This window comes from Podarcis cretensis (genome assembly GCF_951804945.1).
Source record: "Podarcis cretensis genome assembly, chromosome: 8".
Taxonomy (NCBI): domain Eukaryota; kingdom Metazoa; phylum Chordata; class Lepidosauria; order Squamata; family Lacertidae; genus Podarcis; species Podarcis cretensis.
Genome location: NC_137177.1, coordinates 57,849,115 through 57,869,253, shown reverse-complemented (window position 1 = coordinate 57,869,253; position 20,139 = coordinate 57,849,115). Strand labels below are relative to the sequence as shown.

General features: G+C 42.6%; 1 protein-coding gene across 8 annotated transcripts in view; it reads right to left on the bottom strand.

Moving 5' to 3' along the window:
* Positions 1-19,812, bottom strand: part of CYLD (CYLD lysine 63 deubiquitinase) — a 36,162-nt gene extending 16,350 nt beyond the window's left edge. For 4 of the 8 annotated variants that reach the window (XM_079988756.1, XM_079988754.1, XM_079988757.1 and 1 more), the window contains exons 1-9: positions 19,499-19,598; positions 12,646-13,327; positions 11,997-12,299; positions 10,649-10,754; positions 7,836-7,931; positions 5,976-6,092; positions 3,597-3,976; positions 1,239-1,404; positions 39-180 (exon numbers count right to left, since the gene is read on the bottom strand). In XM_079988756.1, the coding sequence (XP_079844882.1) occupies positions 39-180; positions 1,239-1,404; positions 3,597-3,976; positions 5,976-6,092; positions 7,836-7,931; positions 10,649-10,754; positions 11,997-12,299; positions 12,646-13,119 (1,784 nt within the window). In that variant the 5' untranslated portion in view covers positions 13,120-13,327; positions 19,499-19,598. The other 4 variants (XM_079988759.1, XM_079988758.1, XM_079988760.1 and 1 more) reach the window with 4 other exon arrangements.
* Positions 19,813-20,139: the final 327 nt, after the last annotated feature.

Here is a 20,139-nt window from a genome sequence, read left to right as displayed (position 1 = left end):
CATCTAGGCGTTTAAAGGACAGCTCCTTAAATACTTACCAGAACAAGGTGGAATCCAGGTAGCAGGAGTTATAGTGACCCTGAATTCCTTTCTTCTTTCCAATCATAGTTTCTAGACCTTCTTTTTCCATTTTGGGGGGAGTGTTTTCTTCAACCACTTCACTTAGGTAACCCCCAAAAGCTTAAAGACAAAAGGTTGAGAGTAAGCAAGGGACTCAAACTCCTTCGTGGATCCAAGAGCTGCAGCAGCAAGGGAGAATGAAGTGGCAGTGTTTGTCCCTGGAGGAACTGAGAAGCAGATGGTGAGGCCTCAGGGGTTCTTTGACTGGTATGGCTTGCATAGAAGTAGCTACCTGCTCCTCCTCCTCCACCTCACTCCCTTGGCTTTGGCAGTTTAATTTCTCCCACGTACACAACCAAGCAATATCTGATCATCCTGCCTCCCTTTGCACCTGGACGTTCTTGCAATTTCCTCCAGCACCTCCCCCCGCCAGACTTTTTTGCTCTCAGATATGGCAGGGGGCTGTGCAACACGGAAATAACTTCTTCCAACACAGAACAAAGGTAACCTGCTAGAAATAATGAACCAACACTGAAGATGCTAGGGTGAGGTTAAAGAGGACAGTTCATACATGTCAAAAAGCTCAAGTGTCCCAAGCCTGTAGTACTTTTCATCTTCAGTATCCATAAAAAACAAGGATCTAAAACCACAGAGGCCATCTTCGTGCTGATACTTCCAAATACTAGCTATAACTGACAATAATTTTAAATATACTTCAGATGCCATAAGTATAGGAAGCAACAGCATGAAAACTAGCATTTCTTTTACGGTCATTTCTTACTTAATAAAGTCTACTGGTTGTCAATTTGCTACTGAGCCCATTGTTCAACACAGACATATAAAGCCCTAATTGACTTGGGTCCGAAATACCTGACAGAGTGCTTTTCCCCACATCAACCTGCCCGGATGCTGGAGCTACTGTAACAGTCCTGGGCTCCTTCAGGATGAAGGGCAGGATGGGAATTTAGTAAACAATAAAACAATAATCTGCTTGTTCAAGTGTTTTTCATTTGTTACCCATTTCAAATAGGTTTTGTTTTGTTTTAAAAAGCCTTTTGAAGGTGCTAACTATAAATAAATTGATATGGAAATGTATTAAATTTACTCCTAATCGAGAGAGACTTAATTTTACATGGCTAGATAGAAATAGGAAACAGAGGGAAAGAAAAGAGCAATACCTAAGGAGTTGCAGCGTTCAATCTGGTTGGACACAGGCTGCAATGAAGCAAATCTGGAATCTGGCCTGCAGCTCTTCAACTTAACGAAGAGAGCCTTCTTGGGTGCACAGGTAAAGTATCGAGTTCCTTTAAATGTTCCATCAGTACAGCCTGCACATTCGTCTTCCTGGAAAAGGCAAACAGGCAGACTTACCTGCCTTAATGGAAAAACTAACACATGCAGCACCTTGGAAGCTATTCCTTAATATCATATTTGAAGCACCTAATAGTTTTTTGGCTATGAAGCCATGAACTGGGTGCAATCCTGTAAGCATCCTTCAGTCTCCCCAAGAGCCTCTGCCCACACAGGCCAAAACAAATGGCAGTCAAGCAACAGCAGTGTTTGACAAGGTTGCACTGTGTGTGCCGAGTCTGCCATATCAGCTCTAAAGGGATGACCTGATTAAGCCACAGCAACATCATGCTAAAAGCCACATTAAGCAATGCCATCTTCTCTGAAAATTCTATTTACAATTGTAAAACTATTTCGGTGGGGAAAACCTAAGTCAACGGAAAAAGAGACCACCTATCTAAACACTCAAAACTCATGGACAGCTCAACATAGAACTGATAATGCAAATTTAATAAGGCATTTGGAGAGAGCAAATCCAAGTGCTTTGCGTACCTTTTGAATAGATAGCTCAAAACTTTCATTTTTAGTCTGCTAGCCCATTGTAGGTGATGGGGGGAAATGAAAATATGAGTGCATTCTATTTTTCACCACCCCAATTTTTCCCCAAGTGTGATGATGGATTGTTCTGCTTCCCTCCCCCAAAATACATCAGCCCACAGCAAGTTCCATGGGGAATTACTGTATGCAAAGGTACCAATATTTGTTTAGCCATGCGGGAGTTGAGCATGCATGCTATTAATTCTTAAGTGCAATGATTTTAAGGATGCTGTGCAGTGTAATCTCTCTCTCTAATGTCAACATCAATTCATTATGCCCAAAAGTTTTTTTGCCACTTGCTAAGAAAATAGCTTACTAGCAAATACAGCAATACATATACAAGCAACAGGTTTCAACACCAGTTTACATTTCCTGTTGTAATTTGCTTCTTTACAGGGAGAAAGCAGATACTGAGTACATGTAAACTACGATAATTAAACAAGTCTTACATTGCGAGTGTATCCAGCATCTAAAATACTATCATCCTGCTGGTATTTAGTGGCTTTCAAATGGTTTCAGGAAGGAGAAGGTCCAATAATGGCAGAGAGGCTTCTCTGGAAAACAGCTTGCTTATAGTCCCCAGCAATATGAAGCTGCAGAGGGGGCTTGGCAAGTGTACCTTATAAAATGCCCAGCTGATGCAGGATGGCAGCAAGGCCCAACAGATCTTACCAGTGCCCTGCACACACACTTCTTGAATGCATTTCCCCAGAACCTTCTGCAGCATGCAAGGAGTTCAATGTTGATGTGGAAAGGGATCCCTCAAGTTTTTAAAATGCAATTCTTTAACCTAGAATTCCTGGCATAAAGCACTTCCTTTGAGACTTTCTTGCCACATGAACAGAAAAGGTCAGACAACTCCAGGTTCAAGGCCATTTAAGCAAGGCAAGAATCTCAGCTTTTCAAATAGTCATGGAATCACTGAGTGTATGTACACACATACACACACACACACACACACACACACTGGATCCATACTATTCCAGCTGCTCATTCACCTCTTTATCATTGCAACTGACCTGGATACAGTATCTCCATGCTACTCTTTCCAGTCAAAGCCAAAGGGGCAGCACGGAAAGGAGAGATGCAATTCTGCCACTTTTCTGCTTGCCTGGAAACACAATTGTTACTTGCCTCTGTCAAGGAAGGCAAGAGGTAAACTGAACATCTATTTGAAGAGGTAAGTGGGGCAAGGTAAATCTGTGCTGTGAACCACGCTACAACTTTTCACACTGCTAAGAATCAGATTCTACTGACGCCACAAGTTTGAACTGCAAAGTTCAGCAGAACAAGAGCCCTCTGCAGGTGTCGTCCCGCTCCCCATGCAATTACCAACCTTTTTAAGGGGAGTGCTTCTGTGTCCCACCCTGCTCTGCCAACAGTCCCCAAGCCTTTGCAGGAGGGAGATGTTTCTATTCATGAGGGCTCCACATGCAGTTTAGAACTATAATCTGGAGGACTGTGGAAGTGGTGACTGCGATACAGAGTCGGCAGGGACAAGAAGCACGCCCTGCTCTCCCAATCGCTATGTGATGGTAACTGCGCAGAGGGGAGAACACCTCTGCTCAGGTGTTTCTTAAAAGAAAAGAAGAAGTAGCCGGACATAAAATGGGCAGGAGTGGCAAACTTTTGAAACGAACGTTATTTACCAGTTCAAGCCCCGCTAGCACTTCGTTGACTCCCGGAGGCTGCCCAATCCAACGGATTACTCCGTAGAAAGGTGGGTTCTCCTTTACTTCCGCCAAGGAACCTGCTTCTAGCCCATGCATGTTGATGGGCGCTACCATCGGCGGTGTGCTCTCCTGGGTGGCCCCTGCATTCCCCTCTCCAATAACCGACTGTACAGATAAAGAGAGCGGACTGTGTCCAATAGCATTGCTGCCGCTGGACATCTTAGTCAGACTGAAAGGCAGGGAATGGAATCTGTTTTCGGCAGATAAAGTGTTCGTTGGGGGAGGCTGCAGCGGCGGCGAAGAGTGCCCAAACCCAGTAGAGGAGTCGTTAAGGGACTTTGCAGAATCTTCAGCAACTGTTGAATTGTTTTTAGAAAAACAGTAAATAAGCATATGAATTAGAATAATATTTACTAAGTGTCTGAACTAATGCTGTGTGCTTTCTACACAAAAGGAGTAAAATATGCATGACATCTCTCTCTTGCACTAGATTCTATTCTGAAAGAATGACCTACTTATATTTAAAACAGCATACTCTGGCAATTGCTCAGAAAAAGCCAAGCGAGATGTGGTAACAAGGGACAGGCATTTTCCCCATCATTTATCCAAGGGAGGGATGGGGGAGAGAACGAAGAGACTCAGGCTACAATCCTATACACACATTTATGGGAGTAAGCCCCATTGGACATAATGAGACCTACTTCCAAGTGAATATCTATGCTCTTACTCTGACAGAAATCTTCAGAGGAAGCAGAAAGATCAGGAGGACATCAGATTTTTCTATTAATTTGCCAGTCAACAAAACTGATGAACGTTTAGCTGCAATGTAAGGATGTTACTTTAATTACAACTAAAGGAGTGGTTTTTCTACTAAATTCTATGAAATTGGTGTTCTTGCTACCAGTCTTCTGCGTTGATCCCAACCTGCATGTGAATGTTTGTGTTTGTCGGGGTTCTTGCATGCTTTCAGTTCATGCAGGCACATCAGAAGTACCATACAAGTTTGGCCTTTGCTCTGTACGAACTGTACGTACACCCTATAAAGCTCTCCAGTTTCCTCTCCAGTGCACAGGGTTCCTATGGCAGATGGGTTCTTCAGGAGACAAGCTGGCACGGAAAGGGTTCCCTGAACGTAGAAAGTGTGGAGACCACTGTTCTGTATTCTTCAAAATGTAACTTCCAGGGTGCATTCTGCATTTGTGTTGGCAGTTTATTATTATTAAAGAAGACTATTGGGCAACTCATTAACTACAATCCCATATGGGGAAAGATGGAAAACAATGCATTTGTACTACAGATTTACACTGGTTACACACTACTACAGATTTACACTGGTTACACACTACTAGCTTAACTGTTGTGGCTTAAAACAGGAATTGTAATTCAGCACAGTTAACAAAAATTCACTTAGAAAGTACTGTTCTCTTTCCTCCATCCCCAAATTACAATTCCCAAAGTTCCCTGGGGAGAAGAAAACCTAGCATGTGTGCAGTGTAAATGTTCTCAGAAAAATAAAATGAAGGAACTGGGGAAAACATATACAACAGAAAGATTTAAACTGAATTTCATGATGTATGTTAGACTTAGCTGGGTCCGAAAAAACTGAATGCTGCCACTCTGTAATGGAAAAGTCTGTAATTCAAAAATGTAAGTTTGCACCCCTTCCTAATTCTAGCAAAGGCAGGACCTGTCAACTCAGGGGTTCTAAATAATAAAGTCACCAACACTACCTGAAGATATGTAAATAAATCATGAGTCAATGCTCCGCATATGAGATCACAAGCTGCGATAGTGGTAAGTTACTATTTATAAGCATCTTGCATCCTGTGCCTACAGTCCAGCTGGTCTAATAAGAAGGCTAGGCTCAAATGTGCACAGAATGTAGCCTAAGGAATTATCTATTATGGCTGAAAAGCTCAAGTTACTATGTGAGATGTGCCAAGTAAAATGCCTTGAGTTATTCAATAAACTTAAGCCAGGATCCAAAGAAGAAGGAAAACTAACATTGTGAGCCCACTCATTTTTCTCAGAGCCCCCAACCATAGCAAACTGCTTCAGAAAAAGAGGGCAATTTTCAAAAGCAGTTTGTATAGGGATCAGCTGTGCAAATGAGACAGTAAAGTAAATTCCCCTGGGCTAGCACCAAGCCCCTCATGTGAGCTTAAGTAGCTCTTTGGATTCTGGCCACTACACAGGATAATAATACACATCTCAACTGAAGTAAGCCCTTTAAAAAGTCTTTTGTTAGGGAGTACACACAAAATGTGGCCAGAATAATCTGAAGGCAGTATATTTAATCATCATATAATTTGTTATTACGCCTGTGATCAAACTTAATGTCTAGTCTCTCATTACCTTCATCAATACACCATGTGTTTTTTGATTTCATCTGTGGTTGGGAATCTACTGAAGAGCCATTTAAAGTGTAGAAAATTTCTGATCTGTTTCTATTTCCAGGGTCTGAGAGTGCACCTAAGACACAAACCATGTCATAAAGGAGACAAAGGGGAGGGAAAAAAAAACATAAAAAATGCTGCATTATGGAAAAAAACAAGCCTTACAATCCTTTAAACCAAGTCTTCCTGCTAAGCTTATTAAGAGTAGGGTCTGTAAAAATGTCTAACTTGTACAACTTTAAGAGAGAAACCTGCCAATCATCTGGTCCAATCTCTGCAACAAAGGTATAACCCCCTCGGCACCCATATTGTTAATGTTCTCAGCTTGCATTTTCAAGCTACACAGAGAGAACCTTTCAAGTTGCAAACAATTAACTGTACCTCTTTAACTTCCTCCATCTCCTATTCAGTGGAACTCTGTTCCCTTTATTACTTGCAGGAACAATTCAAAAATATGGAGCTTTCACTTCAGAATGTTTACTTCCAAAGGAACATACATGGAGGATTTAATTGGCCACTTTAGGTTAGAATTACTTGGCCTTTCTGCTCTTAGAGAAGTAGCTGTCTTTAAGATGCTACAAGGTTTTGTGGGTTTTTTGCTGCAATGGGATGAACACATTTCTTAATGGATCAGCTTCTGTTGATTTCTCCATATACCTCCTAAGTGAGAATAAGGTTCACACATTTGATGAAATGGACTCTAGCCCACATAAGTTCCTGCCATAATACATTTGTTAGCCTTTAACATGCTGCAAATTGCAGTAATAACCACTTCTAATGCTTTCCAGAGCAATGGAACAAAGTGCTTTATCCGTTTATAATCTTTATTTGTTAAATTAATATTTCACCTTTACATCAAAAGATGCTGAAGGTGACTAACAAGAAAAAATACAAAGCTTAAAAACATCCCTTAAAACACACACAACAGCCAGTTGCCGAAACTGCAACTTTTACCTTGGCTATAACAGTCAACTTATGAGGCTAAATGTTATGTCTGAATAAAAGTGTATTTGCTTCCCAGCAGAAGGTCATCAGAGAAGGACTAGTCAGGCCTCCCTTGGCAAAGAATTCCAGAGTCTAGAAGCAATCACCAAAGTAGCACTCTTTTGAGTTACCAACGGATGTGCTTAAGATGTTGGTAAGACAGGAAGAGGGACCTCTACCAAAGATCTAAAAAAAAACAAACCCAGGCATGCTTGAATAGGAAAATACAGTCTTTCAGGTATCTGGTCCCCAAGTCAAGTAGGGCTTTATATGTAGCAACGAGCACTGTGTATTGTGACCAGAAAACAGTCAAGTAACCAGCAAAATTGTTGTACATGCTCCCTATACCCAGCCCTGTTCAACAGGCTGAGCTGCAGCATTCTGAATCAGCTGATTTCTGAACACTCTTTAAAGGCAGTCACAGGTAGCGAGTTACAGTAATACAAACAATATGTAACTAAGGCATATGTCACTTTGGTCAGAGCCGACTGAAACCAAGCAACAAGTTCTATTTCCATAGCCATGTGTAGGCTATTCATGCACTCAGACTGGGGGAAGAATTTTACAAAACAAGTGCAAGGCAGGAAAATCCTCAGAAATGTTTCACAAGATGTACAATCTAACCTCCTTTGTATGCTAACTATGCAAGCAAATGTAGTATCTTGTTACACATTCTACTTATTGGGGAGCCACTGTTCTACAAAACATGTGGGATCAGTTCTGTGGAAACCCACCTCTGAACCCACAACTCCAAGGGACTGCATGTCACAAATCTCATGTACAAGGACAGTAGAAATACCTGGCATTTTGCTAAATAGTAGTTGAGTAAAAGTACCTGTAGACTTTGGCTTACTATGATTGAATCCTTTGTCACAGCCACTTCTAGATGTAAAGGCAAGTTTGGGAGGTCTCCTGTCTTGAGACACAGCCTCTAAAATAGAGTAGAAGGTTAAGATATCTTACACCACCACACAGTACATAGTATAGATAGCATTAGCTTTAAAGCATCAGTTCAGTACAAAATAGACCTTTAGGATATAAAGCAAGTCACAGTAATACTTGTGAAATCCAGAATTTCTTTCAGGTAGTGACTTAGACAAAACTAATCAGTTGCAGGAACACTCATATAAGTAGGAACCATAATAAGGATGGCAGCCTCCCTTGGGACACACACAAAATTGTTAAATAAGGATGACTATTAATAGCTATTAATATATACTTTTTAAAACACAATGGGACATCTAGCCTAGCCCTTTTTTTCCCCTTCCAAAATCTCAGGGCATAGCTCCGTTTTACTGACACTGAAGCAAAAAAGCTGGATTTGCTCTCACAGAAGTTTTAGAATATGTTTCCTTCCACACTGCACCAATCAATTATGGTGAACCTTGTAAAATGCTGTATTGAGAAATAACACAGCCAAAGAAAAATTCCAAAGTGATCACTGGCTTCATGTTACGGTAAGTTTATTTGCTTCGTATGTGGTTCGGAAGAAGCAAATACTTATCAAACTTAAAAAAGATAAAAAGCCCCCATCAGTGAAACTTTTTTAAAAAAATCTTTTTGCTGGAGATGTGATTGAACAACAGCAGCAGCAACAATAAGAAAAAGATTGAGGAGAAGAAAGCTAGGCATGCATTAAAAAAGCAGTAATTGAAATAGAAAATATTGTGCTTTTTGCTAAATTGGACTCCTCACCAAAATAGTATGGTTATCATACATACAAAAGATTGCCATTTACTCTGCATAACATCTGAGGATTTTTAATCATGCCATGTATCCACTAAAGAGTTCAAATGAAATGTGTCTTCATGTTTCATAATCGGAATATAGCTGTTCAATTACATTTTAACCAAGTTGTCCCTGAGGAATAACTCTATTAAAATACTTCAGTTACTTTCACTAGAGCTCATCTCTAGCCAGACAGTGAAGAAAGCATCTTTTTGAAAGAATGATCTTTCAAGCAAAAATGTCCTAGAAGGTTTCTTTAAGAAAGAAGTAGCAGGAGCAAAGCACTGCCTCAAGTTTGCACAATATGACAATTATGCTTAAAATGGCATCTTCCTTACAGTTAAGAGTCCTATTTCATTTTTTGAAAAACCACTTTGAAGAGTGTGTTGTTTCCAGGTTAATATTTGCTCTCATGTTCTCTAAAGTTCATGTACTGTACATCACAGATCCTGCTGCATCCTATCACTTGAGTAATACATTGCAGTGACCCATCCACCTCAGTTAACTCAAAGCGGTATTAGCTCAAATATAACAGCATTAGTTGCACCTGCAACTTCCTGCTGCAGGAAAGAAACTCTCCTTGGACAGCAGCCTGGCCTCCCTTTTAAATTCCAATTCCCCTTTCCCTGGTGAACCTCTAGATTTCTGACACCATCATCTCACAAGACTGCTGTACAAAATTCTAGCCACTCCGGCAGCCTAGCCATGACTTTTTCTGTTTAGTGCAAGGGTCAAAACAAGGCCTGTCCAACAAACTAGCATTATGCTTATTCCTCCCTGTGGTTCAGCTTAGTAGATCCTGACTGGACAAACCACCAAATCTCTCCCTGTTCAGGGAGGGCATTTGTTAACCCTGCCACACAGTCAAAAAGCCAAGCAGCAAAAGCTTCCATATTGTAGCCCCATATGCAGCATAGAAGTGACCATGCAGCAAGAGCTTCTGAACAGAAAATGCAGCACTCTAATAACAGGGAAGAAAGAACAGATTGCCTGTGGCTCCAAGCACTGCTCACAAGTGCCAATTCTTTTGTCGGAGCATATGTGGGCATCGCTGGAACATATTCCTTTGAAGAAAGTGTAAGAAAACAATCCAGTGCACAGTGCCCTTCTGATTAAGCAAATATTACTGCATGAAAAATGCAGAACCACCTGGAAAGGCATTTATGTGCTATTTTCCACTATCTATGTATGGTCCTTAAAATACTGACTGGCAGACACGTAATTATGTAGACTCAGTTATTAGCGGCAAATAAGAACGGTTTTGCCTTTTCCCTACCACATGCAATACAGTGGACGCTCGGGTTGAGAACATGATCCGTGCGGGATGCATGTTCGCAACCCACATCTGCGCGCAGGCTGCGCATCGTGCAATTTAGCGCTTCTGCGCATGCGCAACCACTAAAACCCGGAAGTAACCCATTCTGGTTCTTCCGGGTTTCGACAATCCGTAACCTGAAAAAACACAACCTGAAGCGGCTGTAACCCAAGGTATGACTGTACTACAATACAGCAGTAAAATTCATCAACTGAGAAAACCCAGTGCCACATTACAGTGACCATAAGCCTTCAACCTTCAAATTCTAACACCAGGAAAAGGCCATGGAACCACCAATACCAAAATACAGCACTATGTTACTATGGCACATTATAGTGAGAGGGAAAGAAGGGAGATACATATACAGAAGCATGTAGGAGTCACAGGAGCATATCCAGAAATAAAGCAAGACAAGGCAGCAAAGCGATAATATAACCAATCAATAGTTTAGTGGAGTCCCCACCCCACCCCCATATATGTTTAAGACTAAAGCAAAATGATTGAATCCTGAGCAACATTAAAACTATGATTAGACGCAAGGATGTGTGCTAAGAACTGGGGTTTGCTCACTTTTCTTTTTTATAGACAAAATATACAAATTGTACCTGGGATAACATCATTGATATGCAAGAGAAGTGTGCTTTCAACACTTGCAAAACTGCAGAGCTGTTGTCCATTGTATCTTCCGTCCCAATTTCCAATTGGATTATCCTAAAAATCGTTTTAAAACACCATTACACGTTGCCCAAGTGAAGATACTCAAGAAACCATCTACATGGTTCAATTAAAGTTCTTGGCTACATGCAGCCCAGACAGGAAGCACGAGCTTTCACAAGAAATGCAAACACTTGCTCTGCAACAACATTTCAAGTGTCACACTTGTAGTGTTGTCATTTCGTCTTCCACATTTAGAGAAACAGATTGCATTCTGCAATGTTGTTTGGTTACAAATGTGCCACAGACACTAATACACTGATGATGGCAACATTGAAACAAAAGCAAAAAACACTCCTCCCAAGTGGTGGGAGAAAAGCCAAGCAAAGTTTGTCAGCAGCACAGAAGTTCCACGACTGAAGCCAGAAGTTTCACAACTGAAGCCATTCACAACAGGTACATAAATGGCTTTCATGCCTGAAGGATATATTTCATCTCTCTGGCATTAAGAGGCAGCTTCCAGCATTGGGAAGACTTGCCTACTTCCTTAAAGAGCAAGGGTGAACAAGTACATTAAGGTGCAATTTTTTTTCATGTTGAATGCCTACTAATATTCTAAGGGTGTAATAGTTCAGTTTCATTCTCTTTATTTCAAGCCTCAGTAAGTCTTCTGGTTTCAAAACACAAGTAGGAGAAAGACGAGGATCAGCATATGTTACTGTAGTGCTTGAGAATTGCACTCAACATACAGAATTACATTACGCCAGAACCTCGCATTTTCCTTGCAGGCAAAAATTGACGTAGCTGTATTTTCAGAGGAAAACTATAAAAGATCAGTAGTGCCAACCCTGGGACATTATTTAGCAAAGCAGGCTGGTCATTAGAAGCAAGAAAATGGGTATTTTGCCTGGCTAGTGTCAGGTAAGATTTAGTAAGGCCCTGTAAATAAGCCCACAGAAGTTACTAGTGCATACAATAAATTTACTAGCCTGCCTAATGTGGATACACATGGGCAATCATTTATGGCTCAGCAAGGGAGAAATAAAACTTTAGTAAAGCTGCACCATCTGATCCCCTGGAGGAGATTCTTTCTTGCCATGCACGATCAGGCAAGTGGCTGTTCCCAAGCCTAACTCAATACATTTTTACCCAATGCTAAAAAAAGCTGCTGGGTGGCAATTATACATAGCAATCGAGAGCCATAAGTAGCTTGCCAATATTCCATCTCTCCCCGCCACTATTGCATGTACTTCTATTTAACACACATGCAAAAAGTTAAGAATCAGGTTAATTTCTTACCATGTCCACTCCAACAACGTATCCTAAACTCTCGTTTCCTGGTAAGACATCACAGAATATAACTGTCCCATACTCTATATTCTTTCCTATCTTCACAGAAACCCTGGAGTTGAGCTCCAAAGGAGGAAGTTCTACCTGCATTGAGTCAACTGGAGCTGCATAGTCATTCTCCAGCTCATTGTCATCATCTTCCATCAGCTCTAGTTTGTCTAGTGCAACAAACACTCCACAGTCCTCGTCACATCTGAACAGCTGTTTGCCTTGGTACTGTCCATCAGTAAAACCCTGACCACGGCCTTCTTCCTAGGTTTGCAGGAGAAAAAAACATAGCTCATTAAGAACTGTCATAGGAGTAATTAAAATGTTGGTCTTCGGAGAGACCGAGGTTGAAACCTATGCCTGGTCATGAGGTTCATCCAGATCTTAGGATGGTTGCTCAACACTCTGAGCCCAACCTACCTCACAAGTTAGTTGAGAGGATAAAATGGTGTAGATCAATATATTTTGGCCTCTGCTCCTCAGAGGAGAAATAGGATACAAATATACTAAGTAAAAAGCCTCATACTACGGATCTTTTCATAATGTTTCTACAGCAACACACAGCATCTGTTTGACCCAATGCATAGAGCCTTAGAAGAAGAAAACTTACCAGAAGCTCCACTCCAAAAAATATCCCAGAGAGTGATCTTTCTTGTATTAACGGTCCTCTGAAGCGAACAACTCCAGGATATTTCTCATCTCCTAATCGCAGCTGTACTTTCACCGGTGAGCCAACATCAATGTGGAGACCCTTGCTCAGTCTACCTTTACTTTTAAATATACTGTATCTCTCCTCACAATTGGTAATTGCCAACAGCAGTTCTGCTCGTTTCTCATCTATATCAACAACTTCTTTTTCATCCACGAAGAGGACCACATGGGGCTGCTCCAAAATCTTGATTCCTATCTGCAATTTTTTGCTTTTTGACGAAGGGTTGCTTCTGGTGTGTCCTCCTGAAGAACGGTCTTGAATGAACTGGCCAATGCTTCCCTTGGGTACTTTCAACAGTTTTTGAGTCTGTTTGTCTACAATGCTGCATTCCTGGAGAAGCAAATAAAATATACGCTCTTCCCAATAGGACATGCTGCCTTTTTTTTTAACTCCACAAACCTAGATTCAATATGGTTCAAGCTTTGTATGAATACAAAGAAGAAACGTTCAAGAAAGCCAAGTTGCCAACATAACTGCCAAGGAATTAGATGCTCCTACTAAAAGGCCCCTGTTCGATTTCCCATAGTGAGTTAATGATTCTTCACCCATGTCCTAATGAGCTAAATCCAGAACAGATGACCTGGACACAAAAATAAAAGATAGTATCAGTGGCAGCTGAAGGATGTCATAGTAAGAACAAAGCAAAAGAAAACAAACCACTTTCAAAAGAAACAACACAGGTTTTTATAGATCTATGACAGCAACCAGCTGGCAAGAGAGAGATACTTGGGTAGCCACAAAGGTCATGCTGAAGATTTCATCTGCATAATAAAACTGACCTAATGCTATATTTGCAGCCTCACCTTCATTGTGACTGGAGATATCTGGTCTATATAATCCTTATTTAAAACTTGAACAAGTGCCCACCTGTTTCTGCTTTGCTACTGCAGACTAGAAGAGTTCCCCCATTTTTAAAAAGAATGAACCCAATATACAGGATTCATTTGTTTATTGTTTTGTAAAGAGACAGACAACAAGAAATATATCACCGCAGAGGACTACAATGCAAGTTCACAGAAGTACTGCTCAATTTTTTTGCACACAAAAGTAATTCACAATACAGTTCACAATACAGTTTCATGAAAGCAGCAAGTGGATTAACCATTTCCAGAAATAGCTTGGTGGCAGTGAACTCAATAGTCATCCTCAGATTGAGTCAAAAGTTGTTTTTAGTATGATATGTTTCCCAAAGAAGCACAGAACAAAATAAATCAGAGACGAAATACTTAACTATTAGAGATTGAAAAGGGCACCAAAGTTCTTTATAGGTGCCTTCCAGGTGAACTGGCTGTAAAAGGATCCTCTAAGATGAGAATCAAGGGAGGTTTGGATCCCCAAGCCCAACTTAAAGGTAAAGGTAAAGGTACCCCTGCCCGTACGGGCCAGTCTTGACAGACTCTGGGGTTGTGTGCCCATCTCACTTAAGAGGCCAGGGGCCAGCGCTGTCCGGAGACACTTCCGGGTCACGTGGCCAGCGTGACATCGCTGCTCTGGCGAGCCAGAGCCGCACACGGAAACGCCGTTTACCTTCCCGCTGGTAAGCGGTCCCTATTTATCTACTTGCACCCGGAGGTGCTTTCGAACTGCTAGGTTGGCAGGCGCTGGGACCGAGCAGCGGGAGCGCACCCCGCCGCAGGGATTCGAACCGCCGACCTTTCGATCGGCAAGCCCTAGGCGCTGAGGCTTTAACCCACAGCGCCACCTGCGTCCCCGTACTTACAAGACCCCAACTTACAAGACCATTAAACAAACACCACCATGTATAAATAATATACACATGCTTATTTAACTGCTCAGTTTGTCTATGCGACTCTTCCCATGCTGTGCAGGGCTGTTTGCAAAAGTGCTTTCAATTACCCCATGCTTTGCTTTGAAGTCCTAACAGTCAGGGTTTCAAAGGGCAGCATCACCTGCTGTCACTATGGTGTTTGGTGAATAACAAGTGGGTGGCTCCATCCACCTGTCAAATTTGGCCCTTCAACTTGCTCCTTCCCCCCAAAATGTCCCTGGGTGGTTGTTTTTTATGTACACACCTAAAGCAAGCTATATGAGGGAAAGTTGGTTATTTGTTACACATGCACCCTCAAACACCTATTTGCCATGGTAGTTAAATGTTACTGCACTGAAGGCTGCAGGATGAGAACAAATGATGAGAAAAGGTCATCACTGTGCTTCTGATTGACCCAGAAGAATCTGGTGGGGCTGCTGTTGGAAGGAGGATGCTTAATTATGGTCTGATACAGCAAGACATGATACGCCAAAGAATTGATGCTTTTGAATTATGGTGCTGGAGGAGACTCTTGAGAGTCCCATGGACTGCAAGAAGATCAAACCTATCCATTCTTAAGGAAATCAGCCCTGAGTGCTCACTGGAAGGACAGATCGTGAAGCTGAGGCTCCAGTACTTTGGCGACCTCATGAGAAGAGAAGACTCCCTGGAGAAGACCCTAATGTTGGGAATGATGGAGGGCACAAGGAGAAGGGGGCGACAGAGGACGAGATGGTTGGATAGTGTTTTCGAGGTTACCAGCATGAGTTTGACCAAACTGCGGGAGGCAGTGGAGGACAGAGGTGCCTGGCGTGCTCTGGTCCATGGGGTCACGAAGAGTCGGACAGGACTAAACGACTAAACAACAATAGCAAGACAGTTCTTAATCTTTTGACACAAGAAACAGAGAAAATCTAGAGCAGAAATACTACTCAACTGTGTGTTTCTTTCTGAACAGGGAAACTGCCCTACACCACTGTTCCATCTAACTCAATATTGTCTGTACAAAAAATGGGGAACCTGTGCCACCCCCCATGTTGCTGAACGACAACTCTCATCATCCCTAGCAAGCATGGTCATGCTTACTGGTGCTGATGGGAGTTGTAGATCAGTAACATCTTGAGAGCCAAAGTTCCCCCATCAGTGCTGTAAACTGACTGACCACAGCTATCCAGTGTTTAAGACAGAAATATTCCCCAGCTGTACCAGGTGACAAACCTCGGGTCTTCTGAATGCAAAGTGTGTGCTCTGCCTCTGAACTTTGACTTGCTCTCTATCTTCGTTTGGGGAGCATTTAGGACATATGGGCAGCTCATATTGATGATGAAGTGGTTTAATCAGTACAGTAGACTCCTTCTTTATCGCCCTTGTCTTGCATGTTATAAGAGTTTTTTTTTTAAAAAAAAATAAATAAATCCACAAGTGACAGGGGGTGAGGGTGGGGTATAAAGGAGGCTTTTTGGCAGCTGCACCTTCACTATAGATTTTTCTCCCATATATAAGTTTAGCAGGCCAGACCTAATGTTTGTTTTATGAAACTGATGAAAGTTTATTTCAGCAGGCATTTGGGAGTGCACAGCAAAGTTACATTTTAATAACCTGGGGTTGTTTTGTTTGCTGGCAATTTGATGCTTATACAGGCTTTACAATGTTATGATTTTTATTCTGTTTATTTTTGGTATCATGTTTAATTGTACTGTGGTTTCGTTGTTCTCTTATGCTACATCATACATTACCCAGAGGGCACTTGACAACAAGAGCATGAAAGCAATAGCCCTCCCGCATTTTATTTATTAGTATCACAATCGGTATTCAAAGGTAAACAACCTTTGAACATGGAGGCTTTATTTAGCTACTACAGCTAACAGCCAGTTATAAATCTACCCTCCTCCTCCCTAAATATGCCTAATTCTATTTTTATTTGTTTATTTTTTAAAATAACCACTTAGGCAATCCCACACTTTGTGGGATATAATTCCTCAGACTCTTATTTCCTTAAAAAATTACTGTGTGGCATACACTTTTGCTATTTATTTTTTTAGCTACATTTATAACCTTTCTTTCTCCCCACCCCAAAGAACTCAAGGCAGCAAACATGGCTACCTGTCCATTTTATCCTGTGACGTAGGTTGGCATGAAAGATGCTCAGTCTCAAAGCCAGCTCTTCAGCTGAGGGCAAAATCAGAGCCCAGGTCTCCCCAGCCCGAGCTGCAACACTAAGGCACCACAGTGGTATAGCAGCATAACTCACTTTTGTATCCAATGAAATATCATTATCAGTGAATGTATAACATGCATGCACATATACATAGGTGCACACCTTCGGAGAGGATGGAAACACTCAGCCCCATAGGCTATAATATTCAAAATTTGTACTGTTTGTGGTACTTCTATGCAAAGCATAGGAGAAGCACAGTGATAGTGCAACATGCCATGATCTGGCCATAACACAGGATCAAAGGTAGGAATATGTTGCGGCCAGATATTTCTGTGGGAAATGGTTACTGTGATTGTACATGTTTGATTTCTGTGTAGAAATGGTACACACTCTCTGTACCCAATGAATTTCTTGACCTTCGGGGCACATTGTTAAACACTCCTTTGCAGCATCTGTTTGAATCTCTCAACATGATGGACAGCAACTCCCAACATTCCTCACCCTTAGTCAGATTGGTGGGGCTGATGGGAGTTGTAGCCCAACAACATCTGAAGGGCACCATATTGGCTATACCTGCTCTAGAGTGCTGGACTAGAACCTGAAGTCCAGGGTTCAAATCCTCACTCAGCCATTACTTAACCTACCTCACAGGGTTGTTGTGATGATAGAATGGAGAGTTCCTTGTAGCAAAGGTGGGATATAAATGCAAACTAAATAAATAAATCAGGCAAACTGTTCACACATCTTACAAAGAGGGATCTGGACCAGTCCACAAAAGCTGCCACAATAAGTATGTCAGACTTTTGAAGTGAAAAAAGACTCAATTTTGTGAGCTTTCTGCAACACACACAAACATGGCTACCCCCTTGGAACAAGTTAACTATGCATGCTGTATGGAAAAAGCTGTTTGGCAGTTGATATCAGAATTAAATGTAAAAGAATCACCAAAGTAAGATAACTAAATACTGTAGAAGACAGGTGAAAAATACCCACTCCCCCAAAAAAGCACATGAAAATAAGAACACATTTGCCAAACTACATAAGAAAAAATAATAAACTACTTCCCCCAAATAAAAATCAAGTAAGAGCACAAACAAATATTTGTTGCCAATACTAATACTACAATGATAATGAAGCAGCAACATCAGTGTGCATGGCACTTTACAAAGTGCAAGAGGGCAGGTCCCTGCCCTGAAGACGCCTCCAATTAAAACTGAGTTTAGCATTTTAATGCTATAATTGTACATTGCCTGAAGCCTGTGTGAACCACTCAGAGGCCTTTGCCGACATGGTGGCCAGCTAATATGCTAAATACAGTACATTTTTTAAAAATTCAACACTACGGAAGGGAAGTGGGAGCTGAGGTATCCAACTAAATTCTTATGCCACTGGTGGTCATTTTCTTCCATGGGTTTAGGCTGAGTAGAACAAGGATTATCTATAACCAATATTAATTACTTAATAATAATGAGTAGTATTTGTATCCAACTATGTTCTTATTCAGAGCAGATCCACTGAAATTAATAAACTTGTCAGCCATGTCCATTTTACTTCAATGGATCTGCTCTGAATAAGACTAGGATTGTCTATAACCAATGATGGTGAGGATGATAGGTAGTATTTGTATCCAACTAAGTTCTAGCTCAAAGTAGACTCACTGACATTAATGAACCTATGCCATGTCCACTTACTTCAACAGGACAAGTCTGAACAGGACTAAGATCGTCTACAAGCAATAATAATTTGATTGTAATATATAATATCCACACCCAACTATTCAATTCCAGCTCAGAATGGACCCACTGAAATTAACAAACCTAAGGCAGTCATAGGGACGCGGGTGGTGTTGTGGGTTAAACCACAGAGCCTAGGACATGCTGATCATAAAGTCGGCGGTTCAAATCCCCGCGACAGGGTGAGCTCCCGTTATTCGGTCCCTGTTCCTGCCAACCTAGCAGTTCGAAAGCACCTCAAAGTGCAAGTAGATAAATAGGTACCGCTCCGGCGGGAAGGTAAACGGCATTTCTGTGCGCTGCTCTGGTTCACCAGAAGCGGCTTAGTCATGCTGGCCACATGACCCAGAAGCAGTACGCCGGCTCCCTTGGCCAATAAAGCAAGATGAGCGCCACAACCCCAGAGTCGGCCACGACTGGACCTAATGGTCAGGGGTCCCTTTACCCTTTTAAGGCAGTCATGGCCACTTACTTCAATGGGCCTCCTTCTGAGTAAAACTAGGCTAGTCTACACCCAATAATGATTTTATACTGGTAACAATAAAATAATAATAATGGCCAGTACTGTAGAGTATATGTACCCAACCACTCTCTATTCCAGAGAAGACTCCCTGAAATCAATGAACCTGCTATGCCAACCATGGCCATTTATGGTCTAGTGCTAGGCCGAGTAGGATTAAGACCGTCTAACTAAGCCAATAATAATTTTATGGTCATCATCAACAGCATCACGGGTAAACATTTGCACTTGGCTAAAATTCAAACTCAGAGGCTGGTCCAGAGCGGGAGTTCGCAAGCCCCTCTGCCAGCCGCGTCCAATGCGCCTACGCGGAGTTGGACCAACATTGGCCCGTAACTAAGAATAATAAGGTTAATACAGAAAGCGAAAGGAAATATGAAGGGGGAGGCAGCGCAGGTATTCCCTCCCTCCCTCCCGGGACCCGCAATGGGCGCTCCATTACGTTCCTTCTCCGCGAATGCTACTCGCCGCCGGAGCCCCACCCCAGAAGAGGCTGCAATCGTCTCCCCGCCGCCGCCGCCGCCACCCCAACCACTGCTCCGCCTCCGGCCCAGCGGCGCTGCCGGCATTACCATCCTCCTGCTGCTTCCTCGCGGCTCAGGCCGCAGCCGCAGCCGCCGCTGCCCCTCCCGTCTCCCCGCCGCCGCCGCCGCCGCCGCCTCAGGGGTTCCTCCTCACCCGCCGCCTCCGCCTCCTCCACCTCCTCGCCTTCCCCATCCTCGTCCCCTCAGAGGCGCAGGCAGCGGCTTCAAGGCGCGCACCCTACCCTGCTCTTGCCACCGCGGATGCTGCCATTCCAGCTCTCCCTCCCGCCTCCTGGCCGCTCGCCGCCGGTTCTTCCTGCCTATTGGCTGCCTGGCCCAAGCCAACCCCCGCCCCCTGCTCTCCTCGACGGAGGGAATTTCCAAGGCCAAGCTTGGTTGCAGGCGCAGCGAAATAAATAAATAAAACCAAAGAGCCCCCTCGGATTGGCTGAGCCGGCGGGTTTCTGCCTGCTCAGTGGTTGTTTGGGAAGAAGGCGGGTGCACCTCTCCCACCTATATAAACGGAGAGATTGCGCTGATTAAATTGGCTGAATCATCCGTGCTCCCGCCTACGTCCCTTTGCCATTAGTCGTTGTTAGAGTGGCGGGGATGGGGAGTGGGGAGCCGAGGGTGGGTTTTAATTGGATAAAATGTGGCCTAGCCCCCGCTAGCGATTGGCTGCAGTATGG